Below are 19,835 nucleotides of genomic sequence, written 5' to 3' on the forward strand. Positions count from 1 at the left end.
GCCTAGGCGTGTTCGTGCGTCTTCAGTGTATCAGGTATATTTGTTAGCCTTTCATCTGCGTGACAGATCCTGAATCAATCACAGCTTGATGAGGTTGCAGTTACACTAAATTGTGTTTTAAATATGAATCGTACTCGAGGTATTGCTGTCCCCCAGGGAGCATGAGGAATGAAATCAACAGCTGTAGTGACACACACACGCACACACGTACACACAAACAGACAGCCAAATTACTCTGTCTCGCTTCCCTTCTCACTGTTGACTAATGCAAACATACACACACACACAAATACCCACAAAATTCGACTAGGAGATATGTATTTCCATATGCAGATCCTCAGGGTGAAGGCGAACCTGCTCCTTGCTCGCTTGTTTGCATTTCTCAGCCGCAGTTGGCTGAGTCATTCGCCAGGAAATCAGATGATGGCACCAAGGCATCTCACGCAGAGGCACACATTGCACAAGTCACCCCGCGCTTGGATTCAGCAATCTAATTCATGACTGGAGCGTTATGCTTAAACAGTGTTTACTGTCAGCGTTTGATGTTGAATTTCACTGGAGGGACAAAAAAAAAAAAAAAAATCTAAACCCAGACTGAATTATGAAATGTTGTAAAACAGAGAGAGAGAGGTGTGGAGAATTTCCAGGAAGGGTTGTAAGCGAGAAATGGCTTCATTTATGGCAAAGTTTGAGGCAATAGTTTCCATGTTAGGTGATGTAAACATTCCATGTCCCTACAGAAATCTGGTTCTGCGCCCGTTTCCTGGCTGTGGTTAAACACAGACATAATCATTTGCAAATGAGGAACATACCCATTTGAAATGAGATGTAAGTGGTTAAAATGACACAGAGCCTTACAAAATCATTGCTTCCAAAGAAACTATATGTAGATTATTACTCAGGTCTGATTTATTTTATGACCTTTTTCAACTCATTAGAGTTGAGAGGTGAGTTAAAGCATTGGCAGCCCTAATTAGATTTCGTATGACAAGGCCAAACATCTCAGTGTTGTAAAACCAGCATGTGCTGGGATGACTCTTGTGTTTCGTGTGGAATGAAACCCAGTAAAGTTTGCGTCACACAGGGAGGCATGACTGTAAAAGAAGAAAAGAAGAAGGTGTTTCAGTCTTCCCAGACAAAGGCCCAGAACTCTGTTATTAAGTCACGACAGTCAGCATCAGCAGTCTTGTGGGAGCAGTACACACACATGAAGATAACTATGTGCATGTTGAGTAAAGGGGCAGGCGGAGACATAAAGATAAATGTGGAATGTTACGGACGGTGAACAAAAGCTTTCACATTCTTTTCTAAGAGCAAAATGTTAAGTGCGGCTTTCACAGTTTGGTAAATGAGGTGGTAACTAAAAGGTTGTAGGTTCAAAGCCAGTTGAAGTCACTCAGCTGTAAGTTGAACTGCATGTCTTGGGCAATCTGCTCTGCTGTTGTTACTTTGTCATTTTCATTTACAAGTGAACAATGACAAAAAAAATCAAAATTGCTGATTAGATCAAGGTACAGTAACCGGAGCAAAGATGGCACGCTCACACTGTCGAGGATTTCCATTCAACGTTTACCCAGAATTGGATTTTGAAGGCAATCTGAAGGGCTTGTGTCAGAGAGCAAGTAGCCAATAAAGCAAGTGCTAATGGTTCACCCCCCAACCGTGAACGTGTGTGTTTGTGTGTGTATGTGGTATGTTGTCAGTACTGTTGATGAAGGGGCTGTGACTTATTCAATAGCAACCGAACACAGAGCCATTCAATGAACCCATGGGACAATGCACACAGCTGTGAATGGCTGGTCTTGGGCAGGGTGAGGGGTTGGGTGGTTAACTAGGAAGTTGAAGCTAAGAAGGAAGAGAATGTGCACATTCACACACACACACACACGCACACACACATAGACAAAAGCGGGAGCCCGGGAAAAGGAGTTTTGGGGGAAACTAGTTTGTAAGTGTGCATCTTTTTTGCATTTTCAATTAAGTCAGTTTACGTGCTCATCCACAGTCACCTGCATAAAGTGAAACAATAAAAGAAACTTCAAAGTTTTAAGAGGTCAATATTTAAGTAACTAATCTTAAGAAGAACAATGTTAAATGCCACAGTGACAATGTAATAAACCAATCAGAAGCTTCAGTTTCAACCACTTATACGTACTCGTATATCACACAGACACACGTGCTATCACTCATTTATTATAGCAAGACACCGGCCTCTGAAAGACTGAACATGCACGCACGCATACATACACACTCATTCTAGAACACACATGCTGACGAACATGTATTCACGCACACATACACACATTGAGGCACACCTGGTTTTGTAGACAGCTGCCCTTAGGGCTACCTGTTCGTCAGATCCTCTGTGCTTTGTAATTAGGAGAGTTAGTGAGAGAAGGGGAAAGGGAGGGGTAGAAAGAGAGAGAGATGAGAGAAAGAGGGGGAATGAGTGAGAGAGTAAGAGAAAGAAAAGAGGGAGGGGGTTAAGACAAAGAGGCCCATTCCATTGGCAGTACAGGAACTAGACTAGACTTCATGAGCCCTCGAAAAAGGCAGCACCCTCCTTGACTCGGTTGCAGCGTGCACACACACATACGCACGCATGCACACTCACATATATGTAATTTACAAAAAAAACAGCTGCACTAGCTCACAATGTCCCCCTTACCGCGATCAAAGCTCTTTCTTTTTTCCATTTCAGCTGCTTTGCTCTGCTCTGTTCTGCTCCCTCAAAAGCCTCTGACAGAAAAGAACATTGTTGTGTTTGTTTTTGTTTATTTATCACAAAGACCCAGCATCATTGGGTAAGAGCTGCTTGTCAGAATTGCCTCTGCAGACACAGCGGGCCAAGCAGACAGACACAAATTTTTTTTTTTTTTTAAATGGCACGCTGTAACAACCCAAATAGTACTCGGCCCCAAGGTATCTTTTGACGAGGGGAAAATAATTGAGGGCAAGGGCCCAGTGACAAATGCAGAGGGCAAAGAATTACGTTCATTAGACTTCCCCACGGGCGGAGATGATATAAGAGTCAGATTGAGCGAGAGGGAAAGAGTCTGGAGAAAAAAAAATTAGAGACAAGGAGAGAGAAAGAAAGAGACAGGTAGACTTATTTGCTATGTATCGGCATCGTAACCCTGTGAGCACACACACAGGACAAACCTCTTGTGTGACAGCCATTGTGGGATGACTGACAGTGAGTGTTAGCAGGGTGAAGTATGTGTGTGTGTTGATGGGGAAGAGAGAGGCGTGGGGGGGGGACTCAGGAATTCCACAGAGGAATCACCTCCTTGGCCTGTCCATGTCGCAGCAACCAATTACCGTGACTGTGAGTGTTTGTGTGTGGGTGCTGGAGGGGAGGTCTCGCCATGAAATGGAGGGGGCTTCTCCTAATCATCGCACTCTGGCCCCGCACAAAGGCAAAAAGGCTGCTCGGACAATTTGAATGTGAATGGCATCTCTCCTCCTGCTCTCTTTTTCTGTGTTTCTCTTCCTCTTTCTCTGCCTCGGCTTCACATTGGATGACAAAAGCGGAGGCAACAAAGATAGCGCACAAAGCAATCAGGCTAATAGCGCTAATAACTTGAGCGTGGGGTCCTCGCTCTCAGTGTTGACACATTTCACTGTTTCTGTGGCTAAACAGAGGCTCAAGTGTTTGGCAACCAGACGGTATAGTATTTTAATGGAGTGGCTACCCCATGCCAGGTTGCCATGTGCTTGGTCTGTTTGACTGTAGGAGAGCACAACAAAAGCTACTCAGAGAAGAGGTGGGGAGAAGATAATTAACTAGTGAAGAAGCCTGAAGGGAAGGATTTTCAGGGAAGGAGTCATTAGGGGTTTTGAATTTTTTCTTTTCCTCATTACTTTTTCTGGCTGAATACAAAATCCTGCTGTCATCATGTTTCATTAATACAGCAGCCATTTTGTTTGGCACTCATAGCAGGAAATCAAGCTAACACAGGGAGCTATTACGTCAACAAAAAGCTTCCGGTTGACATTTCAAACATTTTTGTGCGTCTTGGCGTCTGTGACACTCATTTCTCCAAGGTTGTCGAGACGCATCTTTTAGCATCCCCCAGGGTTCCGGTTCAGTTATCTTTCAGTTGTCATCTGACAGGGTCACGCTAACAAAGACAAGCATGCTAAAAAGCTCAAAGTAGTCGAGGCAAGATCCAAGCTAAATCCCTCACCTGTCTGCTCCTTGCGACCTGGGGAATTAGCCCCCGTGAAACAACCATAGCCTTTCTTCTCCTTTCCTCCTTCGGTCCGTCTCTTTTTTCTCTCTTTTAGGAAGTCTGCTTGTTTGAACAAAGAAATATTTTAAGAGGCTTGTAACTCTTGGTGCTGTGTGTCTTTGTGTGTGTTTGTGTGTGTGTGTGTATTGGATGCGGCCATAGGGACGAATGCTTCAGTGCCCTCCCCTGTTATTAGGCCTGCCCTGTCATTACGGGATTAGAGTGTTGGGGTTGGCTTTGCGTGCATGCGTGTGTGTGTGTGTGTGTGTGTGTGTGTGTGTGTATGAGCGTGTACATGTGTATTTGCCTGCATATGATCTCTCCAAGCCTGTTTGTATTTCTGCAGTTTTTCTCACACAATCAGAGCGCGCAGAGCAAAACAAATGTCGCTGCCATTTTTTCCCCCATGTTTGTTTCGTTAATCCCAGGTGCATTTGACCTCTATCATAAATAACACTTTACTAAAGCAGTCCCCAGGTTACTCAAACAGTGACTTGCTAATTGAATAGTCTTCATAAGCAGTAGGTGGTTGAAAAACATTCCCCTGTACACCGCACGTCACATCCATCACAGCGCAGCATGAAAACACAAGCGCAGATATAGAGATTGGCAAGAAAAGGAAGATGGAAGAGAAAGAGGGAAAAGACAAACGAATAGAGGTCAGCGCTATCACTTCCGAGTAGAGTGAGGAGAGACAGAGAAAGTAGTTAGAGAAAGTGTGGGATAAAAAATAAGGGGTAGACCAAGCGAAAGAGTGGGAGAGAGGAAAACAGCAGGGAATTAGATCTATCGTTTCACAGGAATGATGAGAAAGAGATTGAAAATGAATGAGAAAAAAAAAAGTGAGAGTGCACGCAAAGAAGATGGATTAAACAGCCTTGTGAATCTGTGTATGCTGATCCACAGCGCTACCTCCCACATCTGCGTGCTTCACTCTCCCTCAGTGTGTGTGTGTGTGTGTGTGTGAGAGAGAGTTTTACGGCAGTAAATTTGCATGTTCATTTGCCTGATTTACTCTATTTGCTCTTTGTTTTTTTTTCCCACCCGTCCAACCTACAACTTTTCATTTTCTCGTTTTACACTTCCAGGGTTTGAAAAAGTGAAGTGAAACTTCTAGGGCTATAAGGCAAACAAGAGCACTTTCTGTGCACGGGGAAAGTGTCCTATAGTTTACACACTACTGATCTCTCCCTCAACTCGTCCTTCTGGTTTTCTTTCTGTCTTTTTCTTTCTCTCAGCCAGGCCCATTAGGCAAGCCGCCAGCATGGTCTTAGAAGCTTTCAGAGGTTATTTCCTATTAGAAAAATAACTCTCTCTCTTTAATTTGCCTCTGTCTCATACTTTATCATTCATATAGCACAAGACTGTCGGTTTGACAGACTAAAACAGTTGATTCGGCTGTGGACATATAGCACTTTATTTTCTGGTTTGTTTTGTTTCCTTTATTTTCTGTGACGGGGCAGGTGTCTGAATTTGCTGTACAGTCATGAATATTGCAGTGCGCTTCCATTGCCTGATGTGTTATTCACACACACACAAACGCAGTGTCCACAGACACACGTACAATACAGCCACCCACACACGCACACACACACACATACACACTGACTGAGAGGGAGTGGCCATAAAAGGTTGGGGTCATTCAGTGCTTTTGCTCTGGCCCATTGACTCAGGATTGGTGCTCCACTTTGGGCACAATACAGGGCTTTGCACCAAACACACACACACGCATTTACACACACTCACACACATTCAAACACACACAAGCACAGGCCCGGCAAGGTTAAACAATGCAGATGCATCGAGGTGGGAAGGGTTACTGCTGCACACGCAATCCCGAATGATCCACCGTCCAAACCACTGAGTCAAATTGCACAGGTGCGCGTGTTTGTGTGTGTTTTGCATATCTCTCTATCTGCTCTCCAACTCTGGTTCTTTCTCTCTCGTCTCCGTCTCTCCCACTCCCCCACGCCTCCCCCCTCTTTGAATCCCCCTGTTTGTCATTGTGTTTCACCATGTTGCCATTTTCAGCAAGGTCAGCGCTAATGACAAGCCAGCGTACCACACACAAAGGTCTAGTCATAATAATAAACACCAGGCAGTGTAGGTGTATCATTTCCACTACACCGGCTTACTTACCTGCGTAGCTGACAGTAACAGGTCCCAAATCACACACTGTCACTGTGTGAGTCAGGGGAAATCCTGCAGCTAATATGCACTGACACAGTTTCTAAGATGAAAACACTAGTAGACCTTTATTTGCTCAAGTGACAAATGTGCCTCATTGCTTATGCTCTCGGCAAAAGCAGACTGCAGTCATGATTTGTTTTAAGGCATTTCCTCTATCGGCACAGAGAGAACATTGGAGACTGAGTGGAACGACGGAGAAAGAGAGAGAGAAGATCATTTGTGACAAAGGTTGTGAGCCAGATTTGACCCTGTGCTGTGAGTGCATGATATTCACTTCAGTTCCCAGAGCCACTCCCAGAGAGACAGTTCTCTCTGTGTGAACTGGCTCACAGTGAAGCTTCCAGACCATTTCGCCTGCGGGGAACAAGCCAAAGCTACATTTGAAATCTGATTGTATGAGTATTTTCTTTTTTTTCTGTTTTTTTTTCTTTTTGTAAGGGAAGATGTGTCACTTTGGCTGGAACTCTCTTGGAAGTCATATGTTTTTACCAGTGTAATAGGCACTTGCACATGTCAGAGACACTGTCATTCAAAGCATGTGGGGGTGGAATTCAGTGGGAATTCCCAGTTGAAGGAGCATGCCTCCACAGAGCCTCTGAGTTCGAGGGTGTTTGCGTTTGTCACTGCTGGTGCTCCTGAATGCAGCAGTGGTGGCAGCAGGCATTTGGAGAAGGGATGGTGAAATCCTGGGGTTATACTCTTTTATTTTGCTCCCAAGTGCCATTTCCTGTCAGCTTACCCAGTGAAAGAGAAAGAAAAAAGAACTACGAAGATGAAAGGGGGAGACAGAGGCAGAGAACAACTGAGAGATGGTGGTAGAATAGCAAAGTGGGCTGAAAGACTTCTTCAGGTTCATCCCCTGTAACTGAGGCAGCCAAAGTGGAACATCTCACACTCCCCTCCATGACCAGGGACAGTGTAAGCTCACTTTCTGGCAGTGCCGTTTCATCATCTTTTACTATCTTGTAGAACAGCACAGTGGTTGAGATAATAACGGTGGCTGCACACTGCGCCTTGAGCGCCAGGTAGTAAAAGACTCGACATTTACAGTCTTCCTTCTCTGCTCTCACAAAGCCAGGGTCTTTGCCAGTAGAAACAAGAGAGTGGAAAGTGGATAGGAGGAAAGGGATTTGCAGGAGAGATCCAGGTCCACCATTTTGTGCGTTTTTTGTGTGTATTAAGCGTGTGAGGTGTGTGCGTTACTCTGTGTGTGCCAAGACATAGGTGTACAAATAAACGTCAAGGGTGTATGTAATCAAGTATTGACAGAAAGTGAATCCAATTCAAGCGTATTGACCCCTGTTACGCTCAAGAGCGCCTCTTTTGTGACACCTAACTTTAGTACCCCCCTCTCCATTAAAGCCTTCTGTTGGGTTATATATCTTTTGGAGCTTTACAACCTGTTACTCACTGTATGTGTGTGTAGGTGTGTTACCAAGTGTGTGTGTATGTGTGTGTCACAGCGCCCTGTGGGAAGCGGAACCGTTTCTCAGTGAGACTCACCGTTGTTTCCTTTCCACTGTATAAAAGCAAACGTCTAATAGAGACTAATTACTCAGACAAGGAGCCGCAATAAAATGTCACACTATTCTTCACTGATTACCCACCTAGATCTTTGTCTCACACATACTCATGCACACACACACACACACACACACTACTTTTTTTGTCTAATTTAATCTAATATCGCTCCAAGCCCGCGATTTCTGTCACTGACTTATTCATCCCGTTATCTGAGAACAACTTTCATCAAAGCCTCTTATCTGCTCCTCAGACCACGTAACACGTTATATGACATTGTTGTAAAAGTTTGGAGAGTTGACTAATCATCTCCTCTGTCAATCCGTTTCTCTTTGTCTAACCTGGTTGTCTTCTTTCTGTTTCCATTTACAGAGACGTTGATGGACACGAAGTGGGCTACTACAGAATTAGCCTGGACTGCACACCCTGAGACCGGGGTGAGTATTTGTGTGTCTATGAAGATGTTGCCATCTCCAAGGAGACGGAGATAGTGGGTGGGTGGGTGGGTGGGTGGGTGGGTGTGTGCATGTGCACATTTGCGCCTCTCCATGCAGTATGCCTGCTTGCGTCTTTAAAGTTGAACAGTCCTGTACATCTTCATCAGCAAATCACTCACCAGGTCGTGTTTTAGCATTCAACAGGATGCGCTTTTTAGCGAGCCAAAAAAGATACACTGCAATCCAGTTCCACTGACCCGCACAGTCACAGATGTTCCTTTCCTCTTGCCTCAGTGCACTTAAAACATGTGAAAAGCGTCAGTTTCCTCATGAAGCAGCCTTTTAAAAACAGAAATATTTCCTGGCGTTGACCCGTTGCACATCCAGGCACCCAAATCTACCACACACAAAGTGCTAGTGACAGCCTCATCTTGCTTTCCCATGTGGTCTCCACAATGGCCTAAAGAGGAGCAAAAAGAGTCTTGACCCCTCCTCAGCTATACTTCAAAGACCGCCAGTACTCCTCCCCTCGCCTTTGTGTGGCCCTCTGACTTGGTCCTTGTGTTTTGAAAGGTGGGCCCCCATTTTTTATATTTAGTTTTTACCCCAGTGCACTTGCAGGGAGATTCCACCCCAGCTGTTCGAAGTCACCCACCCTCCTTATTCTCCCCGTCCTTTACTTCCAAGTAACTAAGCACTAATGAAGCCAGACACACTAGCCACATCAGCTGCAACAATCAGTAGGACAACCCCCCCCATAGCCTGTTGTGCCCTCTTTCCCTTTCCTCCTTCCCTCCTGTTATCTGTCCATCTTCCTTTGCCTCCCTCTGCCCCCTCCCCCTTGTTGAGCTACAATGCAGTAGCAATGCTCCCACTGGTCCCATGCAGAATGGCATAGGAACTAAAAAAAAAAAAAAAAGCCTCCCTGTTTGAACCAAACCCACAACAGATGCTTCTTTTCAAGAGATGTATATACAGTGGAGAGCCTTTTGCACTCCTTTGCACTCGCTCAAAAGACAGAAGATGAATTTCTCTAAAGCCTTTTTTGTTTTGCAGCAGAATGTGCCACAGACGGTGCATGTCCCTAAGTTATCTTCCCCCCTTTCTGTCTTTGTGCACTGTGTATTGTACGTGTGTTTATTTGTATGCTTTTGTGGTCTTGCAACGGGAACATCGCAGCTTGTTTTTGTTACGGGTGACAAGTGTTTAAGAGGAACCGGTACAGTGGCAGAGAGGACAAACAAAGTAACATACCAAGTGAGCTGGAGGGGAGGGGGGAGAGCAGAGAGACTGAGATTAAAATCCAGAGAAATGTCCGGACAGAGAGAGGGAGACAGCATATGAAGGATGAAAAAAAAAAAAAAAAAAATCAATTTCTAAGGAAAAAAAATAGACCCCCACACACACATTCACACACTTATACTCTCCCAGGCATGCTGTCCAGTCAAGTCTGAGTCACAGCATCTCTGTCTTGTTTCACAGTGTTGCACAACACATACAGATAAAGCAGCAGACATAAAGCAACACAGACGGGAACATAAGATGGATGTGTCTTTTTGTGACAGTGAATCCAGAGACAGCATATGGCATGTATGTGTTACTGTTTATGCCACCACACTTGGCGTAAGAGCTAGGTGCAAAAAGCCATTTGTGTGTGAGTAAATGCATATTTAAGTGTTGATTGCATGGCAGCGTCTTCACACACCACATTACCAGCTCCCTGTGTCTCTACGTGTGTGCACATGTATTCCTTCGTATTCTTTCACCTATGTGTCCGCACTTAGCTCTGTGAGTTTCACAGTCTCACTGTCTGCATATGTCTGTATAGCCTGTAGCATCTATGCATCATGCCTGTCTGTGTTTTTTAGGTGTGTGTGTGTGTGTGTGTGTGTGTGTGTGTGTGTGTGTGTGTGTGCCTGTGCACGTCCACACCTATCTCTCGCTGGGCTTGTGTTCTCGCTCGGATTTCCAATTATACTACATCTCTTTGTATTGTGTATGTGTTGTGTTTGTGTATACTGTATCATTTGTCTCACAAAACAGATGGGATATTAAAGGGGAATTCCACTTTATAGCTGGGCTCTCCTCAGACGTGGAATGACACCCTACAGGGGTTTCCATAACCACACACTGATAACAATATACTGTAAATTAGTTAGCTGGTGGAGATAATAACTATTGTTAGTGTATTACCGTCTGCTTCACAGACCCCCGGCGTGCTAAAACATGTTATGAACAAGCTAAAATGTCCTTGAAATTAGCCCCGCCGAGCTCATTCACGCTAAAAACAAACAGCAAAATAAAAGCACGCTAATTGTTTGTTGGAGCCACAGCATTTAAGCTAATGCCTAAAGCTAATAACACTAGTTTAGTTGCCATCAAGGCTGCTAAAAGTTGAATTCGTATGAGGATGAAGAGTGAAAAAGGGTATCGAAATGAACTCCTGCAGCACTACCATCATCGCTGTCCTCAAATCATGTTTGTATTCATGAGTTGGTTCCAAGGAGCCACAGTTTTGCCAAAAATATCATGAAATATATTTTCCCATTGCAGCTTTGGACCTTAGAGGAAAGCGATAGTATGTCACAGAGGTGTTGTTCATTGACATCTGAAAGTAAAATTTAAAGCTTTGATTGGAAAGGACAAAGAGAAAATGGAGTGGATCACAAATCTTGCATAACGATTCATCTTTGTTGGAAGCCAATGCCAAGAAACTTGACCCTTTTTCACATGACCTACTTAATTAATTCAGGCTTGGTAGACAGGCGTTCAAGAGCGTATGGCCACTGGTGTGTGTGTGTCTGTGTGTCTTGCGGGAATGACGTCTCCATAAGTATGCAAATATAAACACACCAACACGCGCATACACTCAAACAAACAAGCGGAGCAAGTACACAAATACACGCTCGTGTAGACAGACTCACACAAGCACATTTAAACAAACACACGCAACCTCATACATATACCCACAAACACTTGGCTGTATCGCTGTTTTGCAGAGGGTGATTTATTACACTGAACTAAATACCCATTGACACTTCATGCTTTCAGCCATCCCATTGACCTGGCTAGTGATTATCGATTCCCTCTGGTCGCTTCCTCCTTCTCTCTCGGTCTCGACGGGCCATCGTTTTAATGCCATGGCCGAGCTACGCCCATTCTCCCTCTCTCCCTCATGGCCTCCAGGGTCTTGGATTAATAGCCTTGTCTCCACCACATCCATATCACAGCCTTAATTAAGATGCTCTGAGCTCAGATGGAAACAACTGGCTCTGGAGAACAAATTGGTGCCTTTATGCCAGAGTTTTGAGACAGTCAAATCTTCCAAAGCAAACTTTGGTTCCAAGGGTTCAGCCATAGGCATTTAATTTTGTTATAGATGTGTCTTGCTATTTAAAACTGAAGTATTTTAGTCTTTTAGGGTGGCAGGGGTTGTGAGTGATGTGAAAGAGCCGCCTGGAATCAGAAGGTCACAGGTTCAGTCTCATGGATTTAGGTAGCAAGTCTATTGACAACCATGTGATGTGAAAGGTGAGCAATGTACACAGACTCTTAGCTAAAACCCCAACTTTTAATCCCTCATCTAGTTTTATTTTGTTCTATTCAATTTTCCTCGGCATTGTCTTTTAAATGCTTTAATGCATTACCATGCCGTATGCAAAACACTTTGAATTGCCTTTGTGTTTGAAAGGTGCTATGCAAATAAGCTTGCCAGGCGTTGCCTTAGCTATAAAAAAAAAAAAAATTAATGCACTATGTTTGTCTGATAGGAGAGGAGAGCAGATCCCTGAGCAGACACGCACACGCAAGCAGATGTATTACACACAGGAATCGCTATTTGAAGTGAAATGATTTAATCGTGGTGTCCTCATTTGAGATTGAAAAATGCATTAGATCACAGTGTCTCACAGCAAAGCTTTTACAGTCTAGTTTGCTTTCGCTCGTTTAATGAAGCTGGTAATCAAAGTTTAGAAAATTTAATCCCATTTTATCCTGAGTAATTCACCCCCTGGGTACTGTAGTAGCATTGAAAGACGTAGAGGAGTGTAAAAACAGAAAAGCATGAAGGTTAACCGGCGCCTTTTCCTTGTCTTTATTAGAGGACGTTGCGATCATTGCTCTGTAATTGAAGCGTAATTGGTTGTGAAGCAGTGTGGCTGCTACTTCCAAACAGATATGAGGTAAACATGCTGTGGTGGCTCTGTGGTGAGGGGGTGACAGGTTGCTGTAATTGTGATGAATTTGCAGTCCTTGTCCCTGGCTCTTCGCTACACTAACCAGAAATGAAATGCGTAGCGCGGCAAAAGCAAGGGACCGTAATTGACAATATCCAAAAAGTGAAAATAAAATCCCTGTGCTTCTTTCTTCCTTGGTCCTAACCTACACCCATACTTTTATTCTTTCATGATCATGCGACGTGACTGAATGTAGCTGTTCTTTAATGCAAGGTGCAGAAACCAGACAGACAGAATGTCTTAGTATCTGTCAAACTGTCAGAGTATCTCTCAGAGATATCAACAAACCTTTACAGCCTCTAACCAGTTCATATTTCTGTTCTACTGTCTTTGCAGTGGGAAGAAGTGAGTGGCTACGACGATGCCATGAACCCCATCCGGACGTACCAAGTCTGCAATGTACGTGAGCTCAACCAGAATAATTGGCTACGCAGTGACTTCATCCCACGGAAGGATGTGCTGCGTGTATATGTGGAGATGAAATTCACAGTGCGTGATTGCAACAGCATTCCCAACATCCCGGGTTCCTGCAAAGAGACCTTCAACCTCTTCTACTACGAGTCTGACTCAGACTCAGCCACAGCCACCAGCCCTTTCTGGATGGAGAACCCTTATGTGAAGGTGGACACTATTGCCCCAGATGAGAGCTTCTCCATGCTCGAGTCTGGGCGGGTAAACACAAAAGTCCGAAGTTTCGGGCCATTGTCCAAAGCCGGGTTCTACTTGGCCTTCCAGGACCTTGGTGCTTGCATGTCACTCATCTCAGTCAGGGTGTTTTATAAGAAGTGCTCCACCACAATCGCCAACTTCGCCGTCTTCCCAGAGACAGCAACCGGGGCTGAGGCTACGTCCTTGGTCATCGCGCCAGGAACTTGCGTCCCCAATGCCGTGGAGGTGTCCGTGCCACTGAAGCTTTACTGCAACGGAGATGGGGAGTGGATGGTTCCCGTAGGAGCCTGCACCTGCTCGGCTGGTTTTGAACCAGCAATGAAGGAAACCCAATGTCAAGGTGAGTGTTTTCACAACAGTCATTCTAGGTCAGTCCAGCATTTCGTAATTCAGTGTTTGTAAAAGTAGATTAATCTAGGGCTTAGACAGACATACTTCAGCAACGGTGCACAAGGTTCAAGGCTCGTGTCAGCCGCCAAACTGGTCTAGAGTAGGTCAATGAATCCATGCATATTCCACATAATATTTTGTAAGTTATGCCACAGTCTTACTTCCCTTGAAGATGATGGTAGGATGGTGTAGATGGTGTAGATGGGGGGGGGTTTCCCTTGAGCGATCAATGATGTATCATATTATTACTGCTGAGAAAAGTTACATTTGCATTTTAGGCACACAGTACCTGAAGCCTCTATGCAGAGTGAATAACAATGAGCAAGTAGTGAGAGGTCAAAGTCTCGCTGAAGGACGCTTCATCTGGACACATGACTGTTGTGGACACACACTGATTGGTGGAGAGATTGAATCTGTATTGTTTTGGCTACAGGTTACAGTCTCCAACACTAGATTGCCCAGCTGCCACATTATTACGAGCCATTTATTTGCCTTGTATTCTTTGACACATTAATCCAATGACAACAAGGTAGAATAATACACGCTAGATGACACTGTCACCGGGCGGCTGTTCACGCCTCTGACCCCAGTTTTGCCTGGCAGCTGGCTGCTAAATAAATGGAAATGCAGGGGAGGCTGTCTGTTTATGAGAGCTGGGAGGCCCTATGATGCTTTCAGGTCTGATGGAAAACATAACGGGTTCACAGAGGTTGAGAGCAAGGTGAATTTAAACACCAGGTCTCATCTGAAATGGAGTGCAGGTGACAGCAGTAGGAGAGGGAAGGATAAATGGAAAATGTGTGTGTGTTGAAGGATATGGGGGCGTAAAATCAAGCTTAGGGTGCGTAGGTCAAATGGGGGCAGTGGAATAAGGGAGAGGGGAGACGGCAGGGTTATTGATCAGTGGGGGTTGAATGCGAGGTGTCCCTGCATATGCGGTTTGCACGTCATCCTTGCCTGCCTGGGTTCACAGGGCTCATTCTTCTTACAGCAGAGAGAGATGAGCCTGTGAAGATGTGCGTATATTGAATGCGTACTCACCTTTTAGAGGGAGAGTGTGCACACAGATCGACTGCAACATTAAAACCAGTTTCCTGTTTTAACTTTGTGGCTGATTGGTGTGTGAGAGAGAGAGCTTAGTAAATCTGAAAGCACTGTGTATGTGGCTAAAAACTCATTTGTTTGTTCCTGGCAGTTCAAGGTTAAAGCCGTGGTGACCGGGCCCTGATAAAACCTTCTCTAATCAAGCTTCACTCGAAACCACAAGGGATAAATCTCCCTCCCTCTTCCTCTCTTCTCACATCACCTCTCTTCAGGTCATCTCTTCTTTTCTCTCCTCTCCCACTATTTTACTCCATACTCATCTCTCATCATCCTTTGGCCATGACTCTTCCTTTCTCTGCTTTTTTTCTGTCCTCGTTCCAACATGCAGCATGTCCTCCAGCTCCACTGTTGTTGCTCTCCCTTCCTCTCTACTTGTCTTTACCTCTCCCACTCCTTCCTAATCTGAAGGCCGTTGCTCTTGTTAATACACCAGCAGAGTTACAGTAAGGATGCCTGCATTAATATTAATCACTCGTTTGCTGCACATTTTTCACCCCCAATATTCTTTACTTTTTTTTCCTTCATGCTCCACACTTTCCAATTTCAGCATTCATTCTAATCAGTTCCTTAAGCTCTATGTTCTGCATGAGAGGATAAGACACAGGGGAGTGGGGAAGAGGGAGGGAGGGGGCAGGATTAGCATTTTCTATGCCTCCGCTTCTTCCACCTCTCGCTCCCTTTTCCTCTACCCCTCTCTCTCTCTTCCTCATTCTTTAGTGGTTCCTCTTTGGAGAAAATGGATGAAAGGAAGAGGATGACCCCTTTACTCACTGGAAGTGATTGATCAGCATGTTCATCCCTTCCCTGAAAAAAAAAAAAAAAAAAATTGACTCTTAATGGGAATGCTCTCAACAACTTTTGTTAGGCTAGCATGTTCAAAACCAGTACTCTCATTCTCTGCAGGTTAAGAAATTGCTTGTAGTTTACTTGTGTTTGGCTGAACTTTAAAGAACTTGCTTGGGTCACGATACCAAATCGAAGAGGCTGTTCTCCCACCTGGTAAAACTCGAGGTCATTTCTTATCTGTTTATCAAGCAGTGCTTCCTGTTAGCCAGTGGTGTGATGACTCTGATTAATGGTGGAAGAACAAATAGACTCAGTGCTAATGTACACGGTGCCAGCAACTGGCGGTTTTGTGCTAATATTGAACTTTCAAAAATGGGAAGACAGGCAGGAGCAAGAAGTGGTCCGCTGTAGCTCTGATCTCCAATGTTGGTGGTTTTGGAAAGAGAGCGGAAAACAAACTCAGAAGCTACGTTGATAATTATCATTCAGGGGGACAAACACAGCAGTGTGTCCTTGACATTGACGAGCTAACGCACTAGTGGGTCAGCTAATCAACTGGCCCCTGTAAACTCTGCCTGTCTTACCTGCTCTCGTCTTTTTTTATTAAGCACCACCGCAAACTCATTCATCTTTTAACGAGACAGTTTATCAAAGATATGGAGCCTGCCAAAGTGTTCTGGATCACAGTGCCGCTGTCAGTGTTTCCTGGCGCGTCTGCAACTTATCACCTGAGTTATAAACCTCCAAACAGCTGCTATAAATGGAGCTAAGGCAATTACAAAGGCCATCAGTGTTTCATCTGATTAACTAGGCATCACCTATTCAGGAACCAGGTTAGGCAAAACTATGTTTAAGGTAGTTAGGCATGTTTATGTTTAAGGTAAACTATGTTTAAGGTGTAGGTCTGTAAAGGAAGTGCTTTCAAAGGCAGAAGTAATCATACTGTGCATACCTTTCTGGGAAATCCTCTTAAGATAAAGTGCATTCAAGTGACTTGAGGCCAGGTTGCTGTGTTTGTGTACAGACACATATCTTTGCACAGTAGGCTAGTGCACAGACCTATGTTTTGTGTACACATCGGCATGTAGTATGTGTGCCTCTGTGATTCTCTGTGTATGTTTATATGTATTTGATACAAGATTGAATTCAGACGAAAGCCAGCATTTTGGCTCTGAAGGTCGTGTATGTAATTTGGGTTGACAATCTCTTCGTGCAAGCATAGGTTTATTCAAACGGCTACCTGCTGCTCAAAAATCCCTCTCCTTTTCCACTACAGTTTGCTTAAGATGCGGGCAAAAGGGGCACATGTGGGTTGAGGGGACGAAAGACAAATCATGTACATGCACAAATATGTAAATAACAAACACATGCTAAACACATCAAATGAGATGTGTCACTCATTTTACCAGTGAGTTTTAAATGCAGGCTGAACAACCACAACATTACCCAGCACAGTTCAGACATTACATCCTGTTGCTAACGAATGTATGCTACATCTAAGGCTCAGTTGGAGAGTATTATTTAGTAATTTCATACCACCATGGGATTTGCTTGCTACACCATTTGAAAAAGACTCACAACCTCAGTAATAACATTATTTCTTGCAAAACCATCGATGTTACAGTCAACAACCAGTTGTTATTCACACTTTTCGTTCTCCATTTCTCTCTCTTCTGCCATCAGCTTGCAGCCCTGGCACCTTCAAGTCCAAACAGGGAGATGGCTTCTGCTTGCCCTGTCCTGCCAACAGCCGTGCCAGCTCAGGAGCAGCCAGCGTTTGCTCCTGTCGAAACGGCTACTACCGCTCAGACACTGACTCTCCTGACTCCCCCTGTACCAGTAAGTGAAGGCTGCTGTCAACTGACAACTGTATAGCATCACAATTTTTACACCAAATTTTTACATCAAAACTTCTGTATCTTCTTGTTCCCAATCAAAATACAGAAATTTGTTGAAGTCAGATAGTATTGAAATGTTTCGCTAGCCATAAAACAAAATGCTTGACTGTGTGGTAAATGTTCTCCCAGACTTCCTGCTTTGTATTGTGCCCTCAATGCCTGATAAAAGCTCTCAGGAGTACATTCCCACCACACCACATGGACAACAAACAAGCCTGCTTGCTTTCCCAGCGTTATCCAAAACTTTTATCATCCAGCCCCTCCCCTGAACCGCCTCTCTGTGAAGTCTATCTGTAACGCTTCCACCCCTTTACAGACAGAAAGAAGAGGAATTTTTCTAGTAGCGGTGCCTTCGTTAAGAGCAAATACGCACACGTAGGAGCTAATTCATTCACTGCTGAAGAGAGCAGAGGATCCTTTTTTCTGTTGCTGCGGTGGGAGGCTGATTCTTTCACAGTGCAGTGAGAGATAAGGCTCTGGTAATTGGATAAGAATTGCCAAGGCTCTGCCAATAGTTTGTCTCGCTCGTCCCCCCCAAGCACTTTATACACACACACACACACACACACACACACACACACACACACACACACACACACACACACACACAAACACACACTGGAAATGAGCATGCAATTCAAATTTGAACTCCTGTCCTCTTTTTTTCTGCAAAACTGCTGGAACGGTCTCTTGTTATGTGGAGGAGAAAAAAAAAGTGTTCTACTTAATGCATGAAAGATGTACTAATACCACCGCAAAAAGAAAATTCTTGGGTCATGAATTATGTTGATAGCAGCTATGGAATAATGAATGTATGTGTGTATAATGATGTGTAAACTGTGTCTTTCAATATGAATCTTTTTCTATTGTCAGTATGTCTCTGCACTGTCACCAAGACAAATTTCTTTACACCTATTGTGCATGGAGATTAAATTCATTCTCATTCCAAACCTATTTTCCTCATCTCATCCATGCTTTACCTTCGTTTTTGCAGCTGTTCCCTCTGCACCACGCAGTGTCATCTCCAGCGTGAACGAAACCTCGCTTGTGCTGGAGTGGAGCGAGCCACGTGACATGGGCGGCCGCGACGACATCTTCTACAACGTCATCTGTAAGAAGTGCCTGCCTGAGCGGGGAATGTGCTCGCGGTGTGATGACAACGTAGATATCTCGCCGCGCCACCTGGGCCTGAACCAGCGCCGTGTAGCCGTCCGTAACCTGCAGGCCCACACACAGTACAGCTTCGAGATCCAGGCGGTCAACGGTGTTTCAAGCAAGAGCCCTTATACACCTCAGTTCTCCGCAGTGAATATCACCACAAATCAGGCCGGTAGGTAGAGCTGCAGCCTTGTGGCTGCCTGTCAAAGATCAATATTGAACTTGTAGGCACTGCCAACTTTCAAAGGCTAGATAAAAGATAAAAAAAGGATGTCAAAGAATAAAATTCTGCGCTTAAGAAGTAAAGATCAATTTCTTGTATGCATGTAGGAGTATGTTACATATTTTGCTTTCAACAGGGATTGAGAAGGAAGACATTCTTCTGAATGAGCTTAGAAGGGGACCTTTTTCACACGCCCACAACATGCTCTGCACTAACACTGCTGCAAATAGCAATAGCGAGGCAGTGTGTATTCAAAGTGTTGAACCTTCAGCATTGTAGCTGCCCACTGCTTCCAACCCACCGCTCCGCCAGCCCACAGCAACACCAGTAACTAGGCCAATGTAGCAATCAGTGCTGTGTGAAACTGAGAATGAACCCCCGCTAATGTATACACAGAATAACAGGGTAGTAGTGATGACTTATTGCATATGTTCTTTATAACACTGAGATTCACAGAGTAAATTGGGTGATATATTTTTTATTAAAATCAGTAAATTGGTAAGTACCTGTGGCTAGTTAGGTAGGTAGGTAGGTAGATTACTTTGTAATCGCTTAGTAAAACTTGGTCATTTTGTTTGGTTCAGTTCACCTTAAACAACCTCACTAAATGTCAGTGCTGTTGAGCCCTCTGTACCCTTTTGTTCTTGTGAGTTGGTCTCTTTGTTCAGGTTCTCCCAGGGCTCTTAAGTTGTGCCTTGGACTTTAGTCGCTATGTTAAATTTGCTCTTTCTGCAGTCTTAGACAACCCAAAGGATTATCCCTTCCTCCATCACCCATCATCTCTCCCTTCTCTCTATGGCCTTGTCCTCATCACCTCTAACCTTGTATTCCTGCTCCTAAAAATGCTTTACGAATGCCTTCTGTTTGTGAGCCTCGGACCAAGAGGTCCCACAGGGCCCCATAAGAGGGCCTCATTATTTTACGAGGGGTCCGGCACTGGGCTGACAGGAACCACTGTCCATCCTTGGGTGCAGGGGGTCAGTTGAGAG

At 44.5% G+C, this 19,835-nt stretch overlaps 1 protein-coding gene across 8 annotated transcripts in view; it reads left to right on the forward strand.

Annotated features, from left to right (window-relative positions):
• ephb3 (EPH receptor B3) overlaps window positions 1-19,835 on the forward strand; it is a 58,647-nt gene that overhangs the window by 22,664 nt on the left and 16,148 nt on the right. For all 8 annotated transcript variants that reach the window (XM_022738806.1, XM_022738855.1, XM_022738830.1 and 5 more), the window contains exons 2-5: window positions 8,319-8,383; window positions 12,955-13,627; window positions 17,251-17,406; window positions 18,460-18,795. In XM_022738806.1, the coding sequence (XP_022594527.1) occupies window positions 8,319-8,383; window positions 12,955-13,627; window positions 17,251-17,406; window positions 18,460-18,795 (1,230 nt within the window). The remainder of the gene's footprint in view (window positions 1-8,318; window positions 8,384-12,954; window positions 13,628-17,250; window positions 17,407-18,459; window positions 18,796-19,835) is intronic.

This window comes from Seriola dumerili, unplaced genomic scaffold (genome assembly GCF_002260705.1).
Source record: "Seriola dumerili isolate Sdu_G_001 unplaced genomic scaffold, Sdu_1.0 BDQW01000002.1, whole genome shotgun sequence".
In the NCBI taxonomy this organism is placed as follows: Eukaryota; Metazoa; Chordata; class Actinopteri; order Carangiformes; family Carangidae; genus Seriola; species Seriola dumerili.